This window comes from Schistocerca serialis, chromosome 3, assembly GCF_023864345.2.
Source record: "Schistocerca serialis cubense isolate TAMUIC-IGC-003099 chromosome 3, iqSchSeri2.2, whole genome shotgun sequence".
NCBI classification, from domain to species: Eukaryota; Metazoa; Arthropoda; class Insecta; order Orthoptera; family Acrididae; genus Schistocerca; species Schistocerca serialis.
Window position 1 is genome coordinate 453,067,428 of NC_064640.1, and position 23,511 is coordinate 453,090,938.

At 36.4% G+C, this 23,511-nt stretch overlaps 2 protein-coding genes across 4 annotated transcripts in view; both read left to right on the forward strand.

Moving 5' to 3' along the window:
• Window positions 1–8,101, forward strand: part of LOC126470355 (epidermal growth factor receptor kinase substrate 8-like protein 1) — a 190,309-nt gene extending 182,208 nt beyond the window's left edge. For all 3 annotated transcript variants that reach the window (XM_050098147.1, XM_050098148.1, XM_050098150.1), the window contains exon 14: window positions 3,356–8,101. In XM_050098147.1, the coding sequence (XP_049954104.1) occupies window positions 3,356–3,487 (132 nt within the window). In that variant the 3' untranslated portion in view covers window positions 3,488–8,101. The remainder of the gene's footprint in view (window positions 1–3,355) is intronic.
• Window positions 8,102–8,830: 729 nt separating this feature from the next.
• Window positions 8,831–22,080, forward strand: LOC126470919 (epidermal growth factor receptor kinase substrate 8-like). Its single transcript, XM_050098950.1, has 5 exons — window positions 8,831–8,996; window positions 19,195–19,363; window positions 19,454–19,589; window positions 19,912–20,104; window positions 21,801–22,080. Exons 1-5 carry the CDS (start codon window positions 8,831–8,833, stop codon window positions 21,884–21,886), a joined length of 750 nt encoding a protein of 249 aa, XP_049954907.1. The 3' UTR covers window positions 21,887–22,080.
• The last annotated feature ends 1,431 nt before the right edge of the window (window positions 22,081–23,511 follow it).

Genomic DNA, 23,511 nt, shown 5'->3' on the forward strand with positions numbered 1-23,511 from the left:
ACACACAACTCACTTCTTGCTATAGAAAAGAGTGGTAATCAATGGATACTTCATCAGGACACTAAAATGGATGATTAATCTATTTACATTGGAAAGTTTTATTTGCCTCTTTTATGAGCAATGTGCAGAGATCAGTTGCTTTGAAGAAGAATAATAACTAAAGTTTATCCTTGACAACTTCTATTCTGTAGAAGAGTTTCTATTACTGTAATGTGGTGGGTAGGAATTACTTACATTTGTATATTTTTTTGTTTTTGTGCTGTAATAATAATAATAATAATAATAATAGTTTACAAATGTTCAGAATATAACCATATATACAAATTAATTTATGGTGTGAATGTAAAATGACTCATTCCACATCATTACAATCTACTGTGCAAAATCCGCCATGGAATATGTAACTAACTAACCAACTAACTAACTAACCAACCTTAGCATTACCTGTCATTGGTCATAAGTGCTATGGTATAATTTTCTTAGTGCTTATGACAAGAGTAACATGCACTTACAGAAGTTTTGACCTGCCAACCCAGTGCCTCACACTGCAAAACTTTTCCAGTACACAATGTGGACTGAGCATTATGCACATGCGTATTCGCAGATAAAGCAAAATCAATAAATTTTAAATGTGACTTCACTTTTTCTTAAAGTATTTCAATATAGTACTAGTAGACTTGATGAATCTGTGGCTGTTCAAATTTTATGGAGGATACCCTGCAGATAAATTCATAACCAAGCTCAATAATGAATGACGGTATGGCACAGTGGTGAAATGAGTTAAGTGTCAGCCTAAAAATCCAGAAGTCCAGGACTCAATCCACTGTTGATGCTAGCATTGTTTTTCTGTCACATGTCATTCTTTCAGCTCTGGCAGTGACTTGTGTAATTGAGGAAAGCCGAGGGGCACTGTGGTACGAAGGCCACAATAAAACTCGTAGCCCTACTATATCTGGCTGGTTAAGTAATTTCAAAGGCTGGAGGAAGGAAAAGCTGTATCACCTCCAATAGTATGCATAGTAAAGAAATATTGTGTTAAAAACAAGGTTCAGGTTGAGAACAGCTTTAGCTAATGAATAATATCTTTACAGAATGAATATGTCACTGTGCTGATGAATGTGCAGTGTTTTGAAACTTCCTAGCCAATCAAAACTGTATCCCAGATCAGGATTCCAAACTGGAACCTTACCTGCTGTGGTTATTACCCATCAGGGTTCCAGGTTTGAGTCCTGGTCCAACACAATAGTTTCAATCTGTTAAGAACTTCCAAATAATATGTTTTTAGATTCCATGTTGCTGTTTAATTTCTTGGATTTTTACTTTTCTAGCTCTTCTCCATCTTCAATTGCCTCTTCCTGTGTTGATAACTTAATATGTATTTTTTTGCATCTATTTTTTCTCTCTGCTGTGTTACTTTCATGTTTATGTAATTATTGTTTTTTTTTCCTGCATGAAAAGTGCTCACTTTCGTACTTCTCCAGTTATTCTTTGACAGCAAACATGATAAATTCTCCTTCCATTTGTCACTCCAGTCAGTGTTTCTCTAGTTTTGTTTTTTATGACATCCATTAAACTTTGCTTGCTGCTTTCCATTCTTTGTATTTGATCTATGTCCAGTACTTTTGTTTAACTTGGCCCTATATTCTAACTGGCTTGTGTCCCTTTTTTTCGAGTCTTAGCTGCTGTTATTTACCATTTTCTATCTTTTGTTTTCCATGTCACCTCTGAATACAGAACCTGTATTTCATATATCAAGCTCCTTCTGGCCAAATACTAAATCCAAAACATTCCAAGCATCTTAGCTCTAGCTTAGTTTCTAAGTTGATAATGCCTGCTTTAAGAGTAAGTAATGTGACTCTAATTTTGATTGATACTGCAACTGATTCTTAAAGCCTGGTGATTACTTTATAAAATGAATTGTTCTTACATGGTCCAGTCACATTAATTAGTTTATTTTTGACATCAACATGCAATAACCACTCACAGACAGCAGGTGGGAGCACTAGCAGTGGAGGGTATATAAAGCATGTTGGGGGTCGCAGGAAACAGTGCAGTCGTTATCTTAATGTGAAAACAAGCAATTTATCTGACATCCAAAATCATTGACTTTTGGGCCAAGAATGGAAACATTTCTGAAACAGCTAAGTTTGTAAACTGTTCATGTGCTGCCATGTTTAAAGTATACCATGCATGGCAAAATGGTGATTCCAGAACTGGTGTCGAGGCAACTCTGGTGCACCATAGGCCATAGATGATGGATGAATGATGGCTGCAGAGATGTGCACAGATGAATAGACATGCAACTGTTGAGTAACTGACCACCCTGATGAACCATGGGGCAACCACCAATGTCTCCTCAATGACTGTTCAACAAATGTTGCTGCATACGGGCCTCTGCAGCGGGCAACTGGTTCATGCAACCATGCTGACTGTTGTTAATTGATAATGAAGCTTTGAATATACGTGCATTATAGCAACTGGATGTCCACTTACTGGCAACAGGTGGCCTTTTCAGATGAATAATGTTTTATGATCCATATGCATTGAACATCTGGCTGTTTGCATGTATGCTGTGAAACATCTGAAAACAAACACCCTGAAACCAGGAGAGAGCATTATGGTCTGGGGAATGTTTTTGAGGCTTTTCCTGCATGATCTCAGAATTGTGGAAGGCACGATGGATCAATGCATGTATGTGTTCATCCTTGGGGCCATGTCCACTCCTACATGAAGTTTGCATTTCCTCTGCATTTACCAACAGGTCAATGCGACATGTCACACAGTTTTTAGTTTATGTGCATGGTACGAAGAGCACTGTGGTGAGTTTACCACACTCTCCTGGCCAGCAAACTCCCCAAATTTAAACCCAGTCAGGAATCTGTAGGATCACCTTAATCAGGCTCAACCGAGGAACCTTGTGCAGCTTGCATGACACTGGAGTCATTGTGACTCCACATCCTTGTCAGTACCTTCCAGAACCTTACTGACTCTCTTCATGCATGTCGTGTGCTGCAAAAGGTGGTTATTCAGGCTTTTGGTAGGTTGTCACATTAATCTGACTCGACAGTGTATATCTCACAGGACATGTAATACACTAGTTTCAGACTGTTTGATCTGTGTACATTCATATGACCCTATCAGTGTACAATACCTTCAGAAATATCCTTGTATAGTTATTAGTTTCTAAGTAGGTAATGCATGCGTTAAGAGTTAGTAATGTGACTTTAATTTTGATTGAATGGTACACTTGTTTAGTTAGTGTGTGACAGTTTAGCTTTGAAGTACATATTATATTTATATACTAGTGTCTCTTACATGATTCTGAGCGAAGTTACTTTGTGTTTTCACTTTGAAGGATTCGCCACGTGATGGAGGGTCAGGTGATGGAAGAATGCCCACACGCTCACCACCAATTCCACCTCCTGCCCCAGCTGACTGGGTTCGTAAAGAAAGACTTGGAAAGAAAGGTGAATTTAGATACTTCTAAATATTTGAGGACTTTGTGGAAAGTCCCAAGCTCCATCCTCAAAAAGGCCAGAATAATCACTGTTTTTTAAGGCTTTCAATTTGCTAAGGAAGGGATACATCCCAGTACTTTATGACAATATGAATGTAAGTGACTACATTGCGACAATGACTTTAATGAAACAATTTGTTTCACAATAAAATCACATACATGAAAATTTGAAGCAGCAGTGTCAGAGGAAAGCAGTGGCAGTATGTAAATGCTGATATGGTTTACACAGACAAAGAATGAATTGTTTGCATCCAGTGTCACACATGAACAGCAGATACAGTATAGGTATTCAAATCCTTGTAATACCTGAGAACTGCCACAAGATGAGAACACACATATAGAAGAGAAACAATTTATTGTTATGTTGTATAGAAATGACTGCCTTTTATTATGAACTTTAATTACATTTTTTCTGTATGTGCCGACATGTTACAATACTCATCATAGTTTCATATAAGCTTACACAATATTATTGATAATCTTTTATTAAACTGAGGAAAGTGCAAATAAACATTGGGCCTGCATGTTTACTAATTACACATTATGTCAGGCTAATGTAGTGATTTAACTATCATATTTCACAGTCTCCTCATTTGGTCAGTTTTCAATGCAATACATGAATTAGTTAACTGTTCACAGGAAGTATTTGTGAGACTATAGCTGATTTTAAGGCTTCATCACTTACATAATACTTGTTGGTACAGTGATATGTATCTACCTCACTCATATAGATGTGTCATTTCATTTACCATCAGATATCATTGCTTTCAAACTGTCTGTTCATGCTATTTCATTATCCATAATCCATTCTTTGGTGCTTAAGTTAGTGATATTACTCCCTTAAAAAATTTAGATCTCCAGTTTTGTGGGACATTAGCAGTAAAGAGTTAGTCTTTAATTGTTTACAATGTGTCCAGGTGCTACTCAATCAGTAATTCATCTCTAAAATGTGATCACATTTTACGCTGTTGCCTAACAATCATAGGAAATTTAATTCCTTTTAAAAATGTTTTTTTTTTCTGATTGTCCTCTCTCTTTTGTCATGGCATCTAGAATATTTGCATTCATTGTAATGTTAATTCATTTGATTCTTTTTTCATGAAAAGATTTTACGATGTATTACCTTCGAAGAATGTTTTGCAGTTTTTACAGTTCACTGCATCCATAATTGTCTCAGATGCACATGTGCTTTGATAGGAGTATTAACATTCTGCAGTACGTATAATCATACACAAAATAACTGCAACATAGGTGATAGAACAGTAAGCTAACATTAAGACTAATTTGAATAAACAAAGGAAACCACATACTGTGCCACAAGGTTCATGTCCTGAATTAAAAATATAAAACCCTGATAATTTTTCCTAGTGGTGTACGGTTCTTTTTCTAAAGAAAGGTTACAGAAAAAGAGGAATATCATAAGTGTGAATGGAACAGAGAAGCTCACTTTACTGAAATGAGGGACAGAGCCAAAACTTTTTAAGTCTGCTATGAAAATTGGGAAACATTACCTGACAAATTTGGTTTGAAGTTAAAAAACACTTATTAATATTCATGAATAATTGAAGAGACTGTTAGGAACTGTGGGATGTGTATGGTAATTTTTGATCAGGGAGGTGAAAATGTATTTTTTTTTTTCAGTTTCACTGTGCGTTGATGTAATTTTCTATCAGCAAAGATTTCAGTAAATCTATTACACATGCTGTATTTATGCTTGTAGAAAATTATTGACATCTGCACCCTTCACTTGCTTTGGTGTTGAGCTTTATCTGTGCTATAATGGGAAAGCCTAGATTTTTCTGATACTTGAAACTTTACTTTTCTGCTTGATATTTCTTAACATGGTCATTTTCTTATACTGAAAATAGATTTCAGAATTAAGTATTCATAAATGCTTAAAACCATAAACTTGGCTGACATTAGTATTGCCATATAAAAATATAAAAGAACTGGCACACTCTTAATTTATCTAGTCACTGATAGTATTAAAACTATATAAAAGATTGATATTCATAAAGAAGAATTTAAGCATTTAAAAAGAATCTTTACTATTGCTGTTCAATTTTAGACAGAACTTAGTGAAAACAGAGTGTCCAGGATTTAAACTCTAATGATATAAAATGAGGAGTAACGTATTTTCATACCTTCAGCTAGTCCCTCTACTAATCCTTACTGATTTCAAGCTTTGTTTTTCTTGTTTGCATAACACAGACAATTTTCTCATCACTATAAAATATATCTTCAATTTATGTATCCCAACCTACTGTAAATAAACTAATACTGAATGAGTTCACCTGTGCCACAACATGGTATCTCTGCTTGTCTCAAGATTTCTCCGCAGATTTATTTCCTCTTATCTAACCTTTTGTCAGTACAGCTCATTTAGTATTTACTGTCATTTTATATAACAACATTTTAAATACATCTAGCTTTTTTCATTCCATTTTTTCTTGTTATCTACACACATTTTAAACATAGGGTCATGCTTCTGGTGTAAAGAAGAACAGTGATTGCTTTGTTTGTCCATTGATCATTGTTAAGGACTGGAATATTTGTTACAGTCAACTCCCTATTACAATCAAGGAAAATCAAAAACCTTTGAACTGAGTCTGAGATTGCAAATTAACAAAACTGCAGTGTATAAATTATAGTGCAAAACATGAACAAGCACAGTACTATTCTCTTTTTTCCTTTTTAAAACCAGTCCTGTGGCAGATTAATTGTGAAAACGTCTAAGAAAACAACTAAAATTTCTTTATATATTGGTTTCAATGTCTTGTTGCCATAGCGCCTATCATTCATCAGCTTTTTAATCTTCATGCATGTGCTGGAAAATTAATATTCTTTCAATGTTAATTGTGCTCCATGTTAATTTGTGACTCTTTGTTTCTGCATAATGCAACAGATTTAGTAATACACTAGAACATTTGTGTTGTATATACAACATTTTATACACAAGTATATTACAGATTATATAGATTTAGGGCATTACTTCTCTTATTGGCACACCTGCTTCACAGTTTTTTCCTTTATTTAAGTATTGTTCTGTCATCTACATCTGATGTGTTGTTATTTTCTGTATGTATCTACATGTTTATTTGTTGGCTTTGTTAGCTAAGTAATGTAACTTATTCCTGAAATTTATAATGCACTTTGGTAATCTTCTGCCAGTTACATTTAACTTTTGTAGCAAATTCACCTTATATTCTCTGTGCAAACACAATGAAGTTACATCCAGAAGAATGAAAAAGTCTGTCATTTATTGCATAAATCCTCAAAGAAGAAGCACTGTATTTCAGTCTTGTCTGGATAGCAGTGAAGTTTAGTGATGAGTTTGTGTGAATACTGATGCTGCAGAGTGGGCAGAAAAAATGAAATTGTATGTAATTAGAGTTTCTTTGCATCAACAGTATACATTTGGCATTAAAAAGCTTTAAGTAGATTTTTATCCAAATTTGCCATAGAATTATTATTATTTGTTTATAAACAGTTACATCACCATCACCTCACTTAGATTTTGAATAAATATTCAAGCTCTTAGGAATAATTTCAGCATTCAATATTAGTTAATATTATATGACATTTAAATTTAATATGTTAAGTTTCATTTAATTTCTGAATTATAATACTCCTGTATTTTAACAGTCTACCTGGTATCACACATTTAAGTGACTTAGAAAGTTTTAATATTGTTGGGTTCCACATGCTAAGTGAAGTTCATTTACAATACCTCTACCATTTAAGTACCGTCAAGCTTATTATAATGTTGTAAATGCTCTTAATGCACTGATATAGAGAAAACAAAAAAAAAAAAAAAAAGACAGTGCAAAGTGAATGCTGTGTTGTAGTGATACTGTATGTGGAAAACTGAAATAACAGCTGTAAACTAAATAATTTTTAATACTTCATTTACCTAACATAAATAAGTAAGAAAAGAAACCGACAAATGTTTTAGATGGGGTAGGAGAATACACATTAGAACCTATACTGTCTATCTAATTGCATTCATTTCTTTTTGGCAATTTACATTTCTGTATCTGTCGTTACCCCAAGAAATTGCTTTTGGTATATTTGTATAGTATTTTCATGAAACAGATGACACAGTGGATAACATACAGGATGTATATATTTAATCTCATAATAATAAACTCAGCTTAACATAAATACGATTTATGTATTATTAAAAGGTTATAATGCCTGCAGTAAACACTATATATTTTTAATATACATGGAGATGTGATTGTGAACTTGTCAATTGTTTGATGAATTTGCTGTCTTACTCATTATCGAAAAGTGGAGTTTTATGTAGTGACCTGTTGTTGTTTGTCTAAAAAAAAGAAAGCAACTGTCCATTGTCCATGATAGCTAATTGTGGTGTCTCTTTCAACTGTGTACTGAATTCTTGCATTCCAAAGAACCCTTGTTTGTATATTGTGTAGTATGGTGTTTGTTATAACAGATTTGTTTACCTTTGCCATTTTTACTGTAAAAGGTGATTTGAATGTATATTTTTAATTATATTGATTGTTATCTGATAATATGTATTGTGAAAGTGAATAAATGTACTTATATGTAAGAACATAACTACTTCAGTTCTTTTATTTTCCTTCTATCATGTGCTGTCCCATTTTCCTGTCTCAATGTGCACAGAGGTTTTTGTGTGTAAAAGTGTGCTGTGAATGTAGAAGAAACTGTTTCTTAAGAGCCCTTTATCGTTAAAAGTGAAAAATATATATGAGCTTGTGCTAAGCATTACCTCAATTGCAATTTTATTGAAATAAAAAAATGTAAATCTGTAGTTTTCCACATTGAGTTCCTGGTGACACTTCATTTTATGTTAACCCCAAAGATAAAGAATGAATCTAATGACATGGAACACTATAGATGCCTTCAGAATGAATGTGTTTGGTGGCTAAGAGACTTGAGAAACACTACAGTGTACTAGCTATACCAAGACCACGTATGACAAATAACTATGATGTTGAGAACAGATTTTATATTCAAATTGTAGTTTATTTGGCTCCTGCAACAGCAGTAACAGTTATCTATGCTCAACCATATCTGCAGTATCTTTTGTTTAGCAAATGTGTCACTAGTAATAAGTTTTCTTGCTAGAGACTTTGCATCTATCAGCTCTAAAAACTTCCATATATGTGCACAGTGTTAGTACTACTCCAATAAAATTGACGTAAGGATTTTCTGTTTTGCTGAACTGCATACAAATAACCTATTTGTAAGGTTAACTAACTTAAGTAGTTAACTAACCATATTACTGTCACTTATCAGTATTGTTTGATATGCCGAGTTACAGAAATGACTTTCGACTCTGAACAGAGTTCTGATGATGGCAGCCTGCAGAGAAGTGTGAATCATTCTCCCCCTGCCCCACCACCCCCTCCTCTTCCAGTATCCACACCAACTGACTCTGAACCTAAGTCCATTTCACACACACCCAGAACGAGTACTGTACTATCACGAGGTAACTACTCTATCATATAATTTCATAAATTTTAAATTTCTTTAGTGAAATAAGGAAATTTGCATACACTCTTTGTTAGTGTTTGAGAACCACTAAGTAGAGACTGAGAATGAATTTTTTGTCCTGAAATAATTTAGGCATGGTGAAGATTGATGTGCTATTTCACTAGCAGTCAGGTGTGCCTCATAAGTATTTGGAATAATGTATCTTCAGTACTGGTAAATACTCTGAAACCAGTCTTCTGGAATAGCTTTCACATCCTCCTCTGATTGGGCTCTGAGCACTACGGGCCTTAACTTCTGAGGTCATCAGTCCCCTAGAACTTAGAAACTAACTAACCTAAGGACATCACACACATCCATGCCCAAGGCAGGATTCAAACCTGCGACCATAGTGGTCGCGCGGTTCCAGACTGTAGTGCCTAGAATCGCTCAGCCACTCCGGCCGGCCCTCCTCTGATTTCTTTGAAATGATCTACCATGATTCAAGTTGCTTTTCATGTAGTTTTAATTTCAGATGGTGGAATAAGATGTGAGATGTGACCTGTATGACGATTGGTGGCCACCATTTAGTGTTATTTTTGACCAAATATTCTATAAAGTGTTTATAATATAAAGCATGCATTATAATGATGTAGGAGATAAGAATATCAGGGTTTGTTGGTGTTGTCAAAGCACATAACTTTAAAAATTTGGTATGTTGAAATCATAATGATGAAGCCAGCTTTCTTATTTATTTTTGATGGATTTGAAATACAAGAGTTGGACAAAAATATGGAAACACCATAACCACAACACATTGCCATGCCTAATACAGCTCAGGAAAACCATTGGCATTCAAAACAGACTCCAGCCGTCTAGGAATAGTTAAATAGAGGTCCTGTATGGTTCTCAAGGAAATCTTATAGCTTTCATCCTCCAAAACATTAGCATGTTCAGATAATGATGATAGAGGTGGATAGCAATGAAGCACCCTTCTCTCCGAAGTAGACCACAATGGCTCAATAATACGGAGGTAGGGGCCCTGTCATCGTGAAACACAGCACCATTGAGGAACAAAAATTGTGCTGTGGGATGGACCTGATCAGCCAAAATAGTCAAATAATCCTTGGCAGTAATGTGACCTTGCAGAGTAACTATGGGGCCCATGGAATACCGCAATATTGCTGCCCAAATCATCACTATACCCTCGCTATGTTTCACTATTGGGATGTAAATTTGGCCAGAAGTTGGAAACAGTGTGAAACAAGACTCATACAACCAAACTGTTTTCTTCCAATGCTCCAGAGTCCTGGTTCTGTGGCTTTGCCATCGTGTTTCTCTGTTATGGACATTTGGATTACTGATGAGTGGTTCGAATTCCAGCTCACCCTGCAATTCCCTGGTTCTGGATCTCCTTTCATGTTGTTTTGACACTGACATGGTTTGCGAGTGAAACATTAAACTTGCAGCATGTTGAGGACATCGCACAAGTGCCATTTGTGGCCAAATAGAACAGCAAAACCTATGGGATTGGCTAGCACATGCATTTATGTTCAAGCATGCCTTTCTCATGGTGTCTTCATATTTTTATCCAGCCTCTCTAGTTGTCAGCATGCTCTCTTCCATATGGATAAAGGTCCCAATAAACCTACATTCTCTCTTGCTTCTGTTCACATGGTGACAATTTTGACATTGTGTACATAAATGTGTCAAGAAAATCAGTGAAAGCAGTATGTATTCCTCAGTATACTAACATGAGTTGAATCAGTGCCTTGTTTGCCAAGGTTTTTTAGTCCAAATTTTATTGAAACTGAGACAAAAGTTTTCTCAAAATCAATGAATCCCAGACAAAGTGTTAATTCATACTCATTGCTTCATTCTGTGATTTATTTTATAACTTGCAAGAGACCCATTGTGCTATATCCACTTGTAAAGCCAGCTTGTTCTTTGGCTGATTAAAATCTAATTTTTTTCAATGTGATTGGTGGCTGTATAAGTGAATATTTTGTACATCACGGAAGGAGAATGACAACAATGTCCAGTTTTGGTAATTGTTTTCTTTAACAAACATTCTATAAATAATTTTGCAAGTTGTTTTGTACACCTTTTCTTCCAGCTCATAATATTTTTATTAGAACGCCATCATCTCTCAGCCTCTCTCAGCGTCTTCTTCATGCCTTGAATGTCTTTATACATCTTGTCTGGCATTATGCTAGCGCTCTCAATAATCTATTATTATCTAAGTCTGTATCTTATTAATTTGTTAACATATACAAACATGTAAAGAAATCTTGGACTGCTTGGACATTTTTCTATCTTTTGTTAATTATTGTGCTATTTTCCATCGTAACTAAGGAAATGTGACGTATACCAAAGTGAGTTTCTGTTTTGTTTTTGTTATACTTTTTTTTAAAAGCACCTAGAAGGAATTACCTGAATGGGATGGAAATCTGTATATACGATGTACATGTACAGACAAACAAAGGATTACAGTTTCAGAAAAATTCGATGATTTGTTTAATAGAAAGAGCTTCACAAATTGAGCAAGTCAGTAACATGTTGATCCACATATGGCCCTTATGCAAGCAGTTATTCAGCTTGGCATTGATTGATACAGTTGCTGGATGTTCTCCTGATAGATATCGTGCAAAATTCTGCCAATTTGGCACATTACATCATCAAATCTTAAGCTGGTTGGAGGATGCTGTCCACAATGCTGTGAAAATTCTCATTTGGGGAGAGGCCCAGCATCCTTGCTGGGCAAGGTAGGGTTTGGAAAACATGAAGATAAGCAGCTGAATCTCTCATCGTGTACACACAGGCATTATCTTACTGACATATAAGCCCAGGATGACCCGCGATGAAGGGCAACAAAACAGAATGTAGAATATCATTGATGTACCGGTATGCTGAAAGGATGCTCTGGATGACAACCAAAGGGGTCCTGCTACAAAATGAAATGGCGCCCCAGACCATCACTCGTGATTTTCAGGCCATATGGTGGATGACTGTCAGGTTTGTATCCCATCATTGTCTGGGGCATCTCCAGACATATCTTCGCTGGTTGTCAAGGTGCAGTTCAAAGCAGGACTCAACCCTGAAGACAATTCAACTGTAGTCAATGAGATTCTAGGCTGGATGTGCCCAACACTACAACAAACTGACTTGTTGGTGTACAGAGGTCATTGGTAGTTGACCCAAGGAGCACCGTGAACTCACCCTCCTTTTTGCAGGGTGCCTGTTAATGGTCCTTGTGGTCATTGAAGTATCAGTTGCGTGGCAGACCAATGATAATGATGAATCCAGGACTCTGTGTGCCTCTCTTATGATTGCTTGGTCCTCACATTCTGTTGTCTCTCTAGGGAAACAGTTTTCATTTTGATGCTGTCTGCAGCCATATTTCACCCATTCTAGCCAACATCATCAAACAGTGGCATTGCTCCCATTCAGATGTTGCATGATTTGCCGATTACTCCACCTGTCGTCTTTGAGCCCAACTGTGCCTCCTCCCTCAAATGCTGACATCTGTGTATATTGTGTACACACCTGTCCACGAGGCACAGTTACTGTCCAACTGAGTACATGGAATGAAATTTGCATAGACTTTATGTCCTGGTATAGACATGTCCCCTGTTTACTATCCTTGCCAGCTGTGTGGTGAAATTGTGCAGCAGCATCACAATTCATCCATCGACTATCAGCGCTTAGAATTTTGCGTTATCTGTAGATACCTCTATGAATATCAATTTGTGACCACACACCCTCTTGAAGATGTTTGTGAACAGTTTTGGTCACTTCAGCATATTCTATAAAGTTCCAGTTATTGTTTGCTTAAAGCTCTCATCTTCCCTGTAATAGTTATTTTGCACTTTTTGAGGTTTTCTTTTGTTTTGTTTTCTTCATACCTGCAGTATCTTTTGCTGTTTGCATAATTAACTTTGTCAAGTAGTTGCTCATTTGGACTACGTGTATAATCTACATTTTCTGAGAGTTTCAACTTATTGTTTAATTTTACACAGTATACCTTGTCTATTTTTAGATAAATCCTGATTATCTATATTTCTTACTTCCTACTGCATGATTCTTCTTCTTTCCAATTCTTTTTATCTAGTTTTAGTCTGCAGCTTACAAGTGTGTGATAACTTGCAGTTTGACTGTGGTTTAAGACTGTTGCATCATTTAATTTTTGGCCCCATTTTTGTTCTCTATTAGTCCATTTTCCCACTGCCTTTTTTTGGAATAATATGTTAATGACAATCATGTTGTTCTTCTTGGCAGATTCTGCCAATGTATTCTACTAATATAGGACCTATGCCATTTTTGCTGATGTGCCCAAACCTTCCTATTGAGGAATTGTTCTTTAGTTTCTGTTTCCCATTATTGTCTTGTAACGGGATTTTCTGTCACCTTCTACTTTGTGATGAGAATGTGAACATGTTGGAGCATAGATTTGGATGACTTCCATGGAATATCTTCTGCTTATTATTAAAGCAGCTTTTGCCATTCTGTCTAAGATCACTTCTTTCTATATCCATAATATTTATTCATATTTACAATAAAGCTAACTCCTGAATTTCCTCCATACCTTTTCCTCTAAAGTTACCTTATTTTTTTAATCAATTAGAACTTTTTATCTGGCTTATGATAACCACTCTCCATTCCACATTATCTTATTTAACTCCTCATCTAGCTACACTAACCCATCTTCACAGCTCATACTTAAGTAATTTAATACCCCTAAATAACTGGTATTAGAAACAACTGATTTTCAAAGGTCCCTGTTGCTGTTTATTCAGCCAAAGATAGTGTAACAAGATGTGGGTTCAGAAATTGCTGAGTACGCCCCATGGCCTACTGTTTATGAAACCAAAATGGTTGTGAATAATTTAATTTTGTGATTTATGATACAAAATATTATTGCAATTTTCTGCATGTCAGTCCAACATTACCTACTTTGACAGCTATTGGACCATTATGACTTCATACTCGTCTGTTGAAAGGAAACAGGTGTAAAATATTAGGAACATTGGTCCACTTTGGCTATTTCTATAGAACTTAAAAATGTACCTGATTTGGCTGCCAGTTTCTGTTCAAGTCTGCACTATGTGAAATCAGAGAAATTTATTTTTCAAGCTGATCTTTTAGGGAACTCTTCTAAAGATGAATCTGACCAAAATGTAATGAGAGCCCAGAGTACCTCACATAAACATTTCTGTGTTTGTAGCATCCTGACGTAGCATCCTATTCCTGGAGAGGATCTCCTTACCATTACTGGTGTTAAGTGCACACATAAATTATAAACTTTCAGACCCACTGAGGTGTTTGTTCAGTAGCTGACATTTGAAAGTACTGGATTTTTAAAATAAAAAAAATTAGAAAAGGTAGAAAACGGAATATAAATGTGACGTGGAGAGAAAAGTGATACCATAATTTAGGTATAAATAAGAAAAAAACTACCAAATTTTTAGGTTCCTGAAGCTAGGGATATTGTGGAAGGCAGAAGAAAGATGACAGTATGAGCAGGAAATGGAAGAACACTAGTAACTGCAGATTTTGTAAAGGAAGAAGGGGGGGAAAATAAGCTGGAAAGTAATTGCAGATGATAAATGAGTTAGCTGTTACCAGGAACAAAAACATATTTGAAGTATGAAAAAGGTTTTTGAAGACCATTACCAGTCACACCTTTTCATATTTTTTAAATGGTCGTGGTCTATTAGCAGTCAATATGACTTTAAAAATATATCTGAAGTGCTTAGATAAAGTAAGTGTCATGTATACACTGAAGAGCTGAAGAAACTGGCACACTTGCCTAATATTGTGTAGGGGGCCCCCACAAGCACACAGAAGTGCCGCAACACGGCACGGCATGCACTCAACTAATGTCTGAAGTAGTGCTAGAGGAAAATGACACCATTAATCCTACAGGGCAGTCCATAAATCCATAAGAATACAAGGGGGTGGAGATCTCTTCTGAACAGCATGTTGAAAGGCATCCCGGATATGGTCAATAATGTTCATATCTGGGGAGTTTGGTGGGCAGCAGAAGTGTTTAAACTCAGAAGATTGTTCCTGGAGCCACGCTGTAGCAATTCTGGACATGTGGGGTGTTGCATTGTCCTGTTGGAATTGCCCAAGTCCGTCGGAATGCACAATTGACATGAATGGATGTAGGTGATCAGACATGATGCTTATGTACATGTCATCTGTCAGAGTCATATCTAGACATATCAGGGATCCCATATCACTGCAACTGCACATGCCCCACACCATTACAGAGCCTCCACCAGCTTGAACAGTCCCCTGCTGACATGCAGGATCCATGGATTCATGAGGTTGTCTCCATGCCCATACATACTCATTTGCTCGACACAATTTCAAATGAGACTTTTCCGACCAGACAACATGTTTCCAGTCATCAACAGTCGAATATTGGTGTTGACAGGCCCAGGTGTGGTGTAAAGCTTTGTGTTGTGCAGTCATCAAGGGTATACGAGTGGGCCTTTGGCTCTGAAAGACCATATCGATGATGTTCGCATTGAATGGTTCACACGTTGACACTTGTTGATGGCCCAGCATTGAAATCTGCAGCAATTTGTGGAGGGGCTGCACTTCTGTCACATTGAATGATTCTCTTCAGTTGTTGTTGGTCCTGTTCTTGCAGGATCTTTTTCCAGCCACAGTGATGTCAAAGATTTGATGTTTTACTGGATTCCTAATATTCAAAGTACACTCATGAAATGGTTGTATGGGAAAGTCCCCACTTCATCGCTGCTTTGGAGATGCGGTGTCCCATTGCTCATGCACCGACTATAAAACCATGTTCAAACTCACTTAAATCTTGATGAGCTGGCATTGTAGCAGCAGTAACCGAGCTAACAACTGCGCCAGACACTTGTCTTATATAGGAGTTATTGACCGCAGAGACATATTCTCCCTGTTTACATATCTCTGTATTTGAATATGTGCTGTAATGTATATTTAAAAAAAATCCATTTCCTGTAACTTTGTGAATGGTTGTCCTAGAAAAAATGTAAAAGTTTGAGGTCTGATACCCTAGAATTTTTATTCTAATTAATAAGTAAATCACGTAACACTTCTTTCACCATTGGCAATGCTTTGTACTAGGGAAAAGTTTCACATTAGGCCATGGTACAAGTTCCATGTTATACTCTAATGCTATTGCAAGTGAGAGGCAAAGGCATACCATGTGCAACAGGGCCTTCAAGTTTAGGACACTTTTAGACAAATCACTTTACTACACAGGTTTAGAAGTAAAAAAGGGTGTGGACAGTTGGAAAGGGGGGAGGATTTAGGCAAGAACTAAAAGAGGAGGTATGATGCATTTTATTTAGATCCAAACTGGGGAATAATTGTGTGTATCAAGATAATTTACCATCACTGTTGCAGAACATGGGTGTTCATTACAGGATATAAATGAGAAAAGTAACTTGAAAAGTACATGGAACCTCCTGTTCTACATGAAACTATGTTCTGTTGCCAGTTCCTGACATGTGACAGAGACTGCTTGCTTGTGATAATTAATTTGTATGGGCCATTTCTGTGCTGGTCACATAAATGAGAGTGTACACTTATAATGACTCAGTTTATACATGATATCAATAGTTTAAAACGTGAATCTCCAATTATTTATGCCTTTTCTAGTAAGGGGGCTACCTGGATATGAAATTTCATAGCAATGTTAGAACAGGGAAGACAAGGTAAGAAAATCCAAAAATCTGACAAGCATATTTAAAAGGCTGTGTGCTAAATGGATCATTTCGTTGGGTAGAATATGAAGACCTGTAGGCAGGAAGTGCATCATTTTGTGCCATAGTTTAAGGGGCTTATAGTATTAACTTTAAGAAGTAAACACACACACACACACACACACACACACACACACACACACACACACACATGTGCGCGCCTGTATGATAAGAACATGGTGGCTGACTAGGCACTTCAGCTCTGTGGCTTGACTGTGGTGAGTAGTTGTATGGGGTGGTGTGGGTAAGGAAAGAAAGGAGACAGGGAGTGGAAGAGTAGGTTGCGGAAGGAGAAGGAGAAGGATAGGTGACTGGTGCATGGGATGGGAATGTTGCATCAGCAATGCGTTAGATGAGCTCGTGGTGCTCACAGTGAGCTGGAAGAGTGGATTGGGGGGGGGGGGGGGGGGAGGGGGAGATAGAACAGGTGGAGTAGAGACTGTGAATAAGGGGATGTGAGTGAAGTTAGGGTCTTGGCATGAGAGTGGAGAACTCTAAACCCAAGCTGTAAGCTAGGTAAAACAATGTTAGAAGTTGAAACACTGATAATGTGTCTGTACCTTGCTTTTGGAGAAGCTGTGAATTAAACAAGTGGCACACAAAATTTGATCATTGGAAAATCTGATTGAGGAGATATTGTATAGTCGTAGGAGATGAAATGCATGCCATACATTGGTTTGGTCAGAGATGATGTTCAATTGCAGAGATAGTTAATTAACTCAAGAAAGGACCCAAAATAATCTTTTGATGAGATTCTAATGACAATTTAACCATCATTTGATCTTAATCTCTCTCAAGTCTGCTTTTTGCAATCCATTCATCCATGGTGTCTCAAGTATCTTTTTTTACAGCCCTAAATCCTGTAGTTGATTGTATGAGGATCATTAGGAAAGTAGGTGGCATTCTGAAAAAAAAAGAAACAAAAATTAACTTGAGAGACAATGGCGATAATATTTATTGTTCACAAAATATGTTCTATTAATTATCTACATTATTGCCTCCATTGTTGAAATAATGATCATATTTTGTGACCAGATATTGTACGTCTTTCTCACAGAAATTTGCTATTAGTGATAATGCTCAGCTGTTCACAGTTCCTGTTAACCAATCATTGTCATGGAAGCACCATTTAGAAATGAACAATTTGAAATGTACAAAAGAGTGAAACATGTGTTCTTTCTTAATGCTGTGTGAAAACTTTTCACTCATTCCTACTTCAGTTTTGATGATTGGGAAATTTTCTCATGCCCTTAACTAACATTTGCACTCATCAATGACCATAAGCCCTGTCTGAACTTGTGCTCCATTTTTAATCATTTTGTAACTGAATGCTTACTAAACCCTGTCTTCCTTTCTTACCATCCTGTATTAATCATTTTAAATGTCTGGCCACTGAAAAAAAGCAAGGAATATGTAAAAAAATGAGACCAGACTTCCAAATAGCTCGAATTATCAGCTGACCTATTGTATGTCTAATGATGAACTTGGTGAGAATTGGCAACTACTTAATGGATAAACAAACAAAGCTATTTAAAAAAAATGAGCAATTGCAGTTTTTTCAAGAATTATCTTCAATTTAAGCAATGGTATATACTCATGCCACTCAGTGCATGAAAGACAAGATTTGTTGGAACATGAAATGCAGATAATTTTGATATTATGAGGGCTGTAAGGTCCAATTGGTTGCGAAATGAAAACCACAGTGAAAATAATTTTTTTTGCAACAGTTAGCCATACCTTCCAGCTACCTCTCCAGTCACTTCTCTGACTGTTACATTTGTCATGATGTTGTACAAACTTTCCAGTACCCTTGTCACAGAAAGCAGCCACCTGTGCTTTCCACCAATTCTCTACACTAGTCTGCCTTTCATTGTTTGAGCCAAATGTTGTATTCATAGCCAGCGGTTCATGTGAGCAGAGATGAACAATGGAGGGAGCAAATTGAGGGCTGTATTGTGAGCGATCAAACACTTCCCATAGAAAATGCTGCAGGAGCATCTTCATTGCCCCTGCAGTATGCAGCTGAAATTTGCCTTGAAGAAAGAAATGCATGACATTTATGTTATGTGGGCTGCATAGCTTCAGGCAGAATCTCATACCAGATCCACATACTTTGCAGGAGACACTGTTGTTTTAGGCATTTCTATGTGAACACTTTGTGCTCTGAACTGAAAAGAGCAACGTGAAGGGATCGACAGGCACGCTATAGGCACTGCCCAACACATCTGTGCGAAGTTCCATCGGATTTTCACAGTGGCTTCCATTTCGCGCCTAATTGGACCTTACTTTCTGAATACACCTCATGTATAGCAAACAGGAAGATAAATACATTTTTAGCATTAGTTCCTTTTTCTGTTACTATTGTGAAAATATTATTACACATAGTATTTTATCAAATGTAAAAAAAAAAAGAAATCCATACACTACAAACTGAATTGGTTTGCATTACAGCTCCAAGTATGCAGGACATAATGCAAGAGGAGCTGAAGACTGTGTTGACATTATACCGAGGCAAAACAAGGAAGCTTGATATTGTGAAAACTCCTGAAGTTTACATTGATCAGAAATCTACACCTGACGAAGTGCAGCAGTGGCTGCAGGAAAAAGGCTTTAGTGAGAAGTAAGAGTGAAAATAGCTACGTGAAGTGACCACTGTTAAACTACATAAAATTATGAAATCCTTCTTAAAATGTAAAATTAATCATTTCAGGATCTGTAAGCAGCTTAAAGGTATGACAGGGAATGAACTGTTTGCACTTACTCGAACACAGCTTGAGACTTACTGTGGGAAGACTGAAGGTCATCGTTTGGATTCCCAAATAACAATACAGAGAAATGTTTCTGGTGTATGTATATTTGATTTTTGCTGTTTATAAAGTCATGTTAAAATTATGAATGTCATTCCATTCTTTCTTACATTAAATGTCAGTAAGACCTTTGTTTCTTAAATTAAGTTATTTGGTCAGGTGTACATCTTGTTATTACTGATGTTACTAATTATACAGTGCCATTTGGAGAGGTGGCGCAGAATGCCAGTCTTTTTCTTGCCGTTGGATATTTATTATTACTGTGTTGTAGTAATGATAACACCTAACACTTATTGTAGATAAGAAGTTGTTATCATTTATTGTATATTAGCAATCATATAGGTAATGTTTTGTTTTGCAGTATAAAACTGCTCGCTCATCAGAACTGAGTGCAATATTGGCAAGAGCAAGAAGAAAGGCTGAGCTTGCTACTGAGAGCCATGATACACCAGACAAGGGAAATTCACCACCGCCTCCTCCTAATAAGCACACAGAAAGTCAGAAACCATGTTCTGCAGAAGTTCAAAATGCAAATTTGTTCCCTGACAATGATGGTGAGTCTAAATTAACTAGCAGCATACAGCCCATTCAGAAAATGATGATGTCATTGGCAGTGACTTCCACCTTAGTTATTTCATACAGTACTGCTCATTAATTTCAATGAACAATGACTGTTATCTGATATTTCAAATAGGAGCACGAAAAAACTTTATTTTTGGAGGGATAAAGTTATATCCAAACAGATAAATTATATTTTACTTTTATCAAAGTATATGGATTTAGTGGCTGCCTCATGAAATTGAGGCATGTGGTCAATAAGTTTTTGTAGGTATTGCAAGTCTATATGATTCCATACATCCTTAATGACATTCCAGAGATGTTCTTTGCTTGTTATGAGAAGATTCTGGATACATCTATCTACTTCATCTGAGACCATTTCAATAGGGTTACAATCAGGGCTTTGGGAGGACCACTCCGTATCCTTCAGTATCTTCTGTTTTTTCTTTGATGCAATGTGCTTCTTACAAAACACTGGCCAATATTTTGGGTCATTATCTTCTTGTAATGTAAACCCTTTCCCTATTAAGTGCAGTCCACATGATATCATATGATAATGAAGTAGGCAATGGTAGTTCATTGATCCGTACACTCTTCTATTTTCATAATGTTGCCAACTCTGTCTCCTGAAAAACATCCCCAAACTATAATTGAAACCTCACTGTGTCTAGCTGTAGGTAGAATACACTGCAGGGTCACCCTTTCTCCTTCATATCAATGAACAAATGTCTTCCTCCTAGCATCAAAAATCTCGAATTTTGATTCAGCTATGAATAACACTTTCTTTCATTCTTTGTATGTCTAATTACTATGTTTCATAGCCCATTGGAGTCTCTTCTTTTATTTGTGGGCTTCAGAAGGGGTTTCCTTGCTGCCATGTGTCCTTTTAAACAGGCATCAGTCAGTCTCCTGTTTACTTTTGCAATAGATATGTTTTTCTTGTTCAGCTCAACCAGTTCTACATGAATTTGTGCTGTTGTTTTGAACTTGGTTTTCTTACTAGTAATTATGATTAATTTTTCATCACTTTTAGCTGTTTTATGGGGTAATCCTGGTCATGGTAGCTCCTTATTAGTAGTTGTTGTCTTCTGGTGGTGAAGGGTGTATTGTATTCTCCCTGTATAAATGCCACATTGTTTCACAATTTAGGGCATAAAGAAACCTGCTTGTTTGGGTACCACAATTGCAGCACCTTTGTCTATGGATTTTTTCACTCTTGGAGCCATAATAAAGACGTGAACACTGTCAACTGTCACTAAGAAACTGAAGTGCATAACCATATAAATTGTATCATACCACTGCTTGAAGTACACAGCAGATATCACAACACTACTTGGAACAACAGGGCACCATGGAATGGTCATTCATTGTCACACAGGTGACCAAACATACAAGTTCAGCTAACTATTTTGTATATACACATCACTCTTCTGAATAATACTGCATATAGATGAAAACAGTTACATGAACCTGACATGATTACCAATGTTGTACTGTTGCTTTGCTTACTTACTCAGCTGTAGCCATGGTTTTATATGATATCTACAGGGAATTAGATGTCAATTATTAAGTTTATTGAAATTAATGAACAGACATGTACATTTAGTGTTACCAGTGTGTGGTGAGAACTTTTATTAAACAGTCTTGTTTCTTCTTAGCAGACATATAATTGAGTGTAATTACTTGTTTCAGATTCACAAGATAATGATACTACTTCTGACTCTCACTTCAGTAACATGCTGAAGCAGAGGCTACAAGAAATGAAACAGAAAAAATAACAGAAGATTCAAAGCATAACATGAACACACATATTGAAAATAATGACATGCATTTATGTGTCGTCAGTGGGAGTTATCTTTGTTTCTTTATTTTATTTAAAATGGTGTTCTCATAACTACCAAAACAAAAATTTCAACACTTTGTTCTGCTCAACCAATGGTTTTATCAGCCCTTTTGAAATTATTATTTTTTTTTTCTGCATGCTTTTTCAAGTCTTTTTATAAATTTCAGAACAAACAATTTATCCCTGCTTCACTGTATATATAAATTCCTATTAGACATGCAGATGGCTTTATATTATTAGACATACAGATGATTTTATGATTCCCTTGTATATTTAATTATTAATTTTACAAAGTTGTAACTCCAAGTTTCTGTATGTAAATATATAAAATATTATTTTTCTGATGAAATACTGAAATACATTTTATTCCCTTTTTTCTACTTACTACATGTTTGAAAATGGTTTTAAATTTGTGATCATCAGTTATAGTTTTAAGCCCATAAAATGTATTTTCCTTTCATTTCAAATAATAAGATTTAATTTTTATGTCAGTTACAAAGAGAAAGGAATAAGAGTGTAAAAAGCACATACTTCCATAAGAGATAGTTTCATCATTTTATTCTCTTGTTCTGTATCATGTTCTCTATGTAGTAAAATGTTGTATCTTAAACTAGCAAAGATTCTTGTTGCTATGAATACAATATAAATAAAAAAGTGTATTTTTACAGAATGGCCCACACTCCATTATAGTAATCACTAGTAGTTTAATAAGATTAAACAAGATGAACATTAAGAAAACCACCAAACTGGAGGGACAGATTCCTGACTGGAAATGGAGGGAAAAAGTTCCTATGAACATGTGTCCAGAAATGGACAGTGTGCATACAACGACAACTAATCTTCCAGGAACACAATACAGAGCTGCATCACATTCATGTCATAACAGATGTTCGAAGTGGCTTCCACAGGATTGTAGGTAATAGGGATAGTAACAGTTGTCATGCAGGATACACATTATCATATTTTGGCTTACACCACACTGTTGGGCCACTTGCCTGAGGATTGTACTAGGGTTTGCCTCAATATCCTGTAGAACCCAGTCCAACAAATCTGGTGTACATGCAGCCTGCTGCCTCTCTGCATGTTCGTCTGTCTGAAAGGACCCATGATCACACAAACACCCAAAAGGGACGTGAAATGTTATATGATGTGGTTGATATGTGTGAGGGTACTTGCTTTGGTGTAGCTGTGCTGCCTCTCAACTGTTTCCATCTGCTTGGCTGTACAAAAACACTATCTCGGCTTGTTTCCAACATGAATACCAGACCATTCTGCTGCTTACGGTATGTTATGTGAATCACACAGTGTGCTACACAGGAGAAACACATGGCATGTGGTCAAAGGAACATTATTTGTCAGCACCATTTACTGTGGCAATAATGCATTTCCAAGCGCATGTTCATAGGACCCTTTTTCCTCCATTTCCAGTCGGTAATCCATCTCTGCAGTTTGTCAAGTTCATAAATGTTCATGCTGTTTATATCTATACAGTTGTTTTCTTAATGCTTATTACACTAATTTCAGGGTCATAAAATCCTGTCAAAGCGGTCACCCAGACAT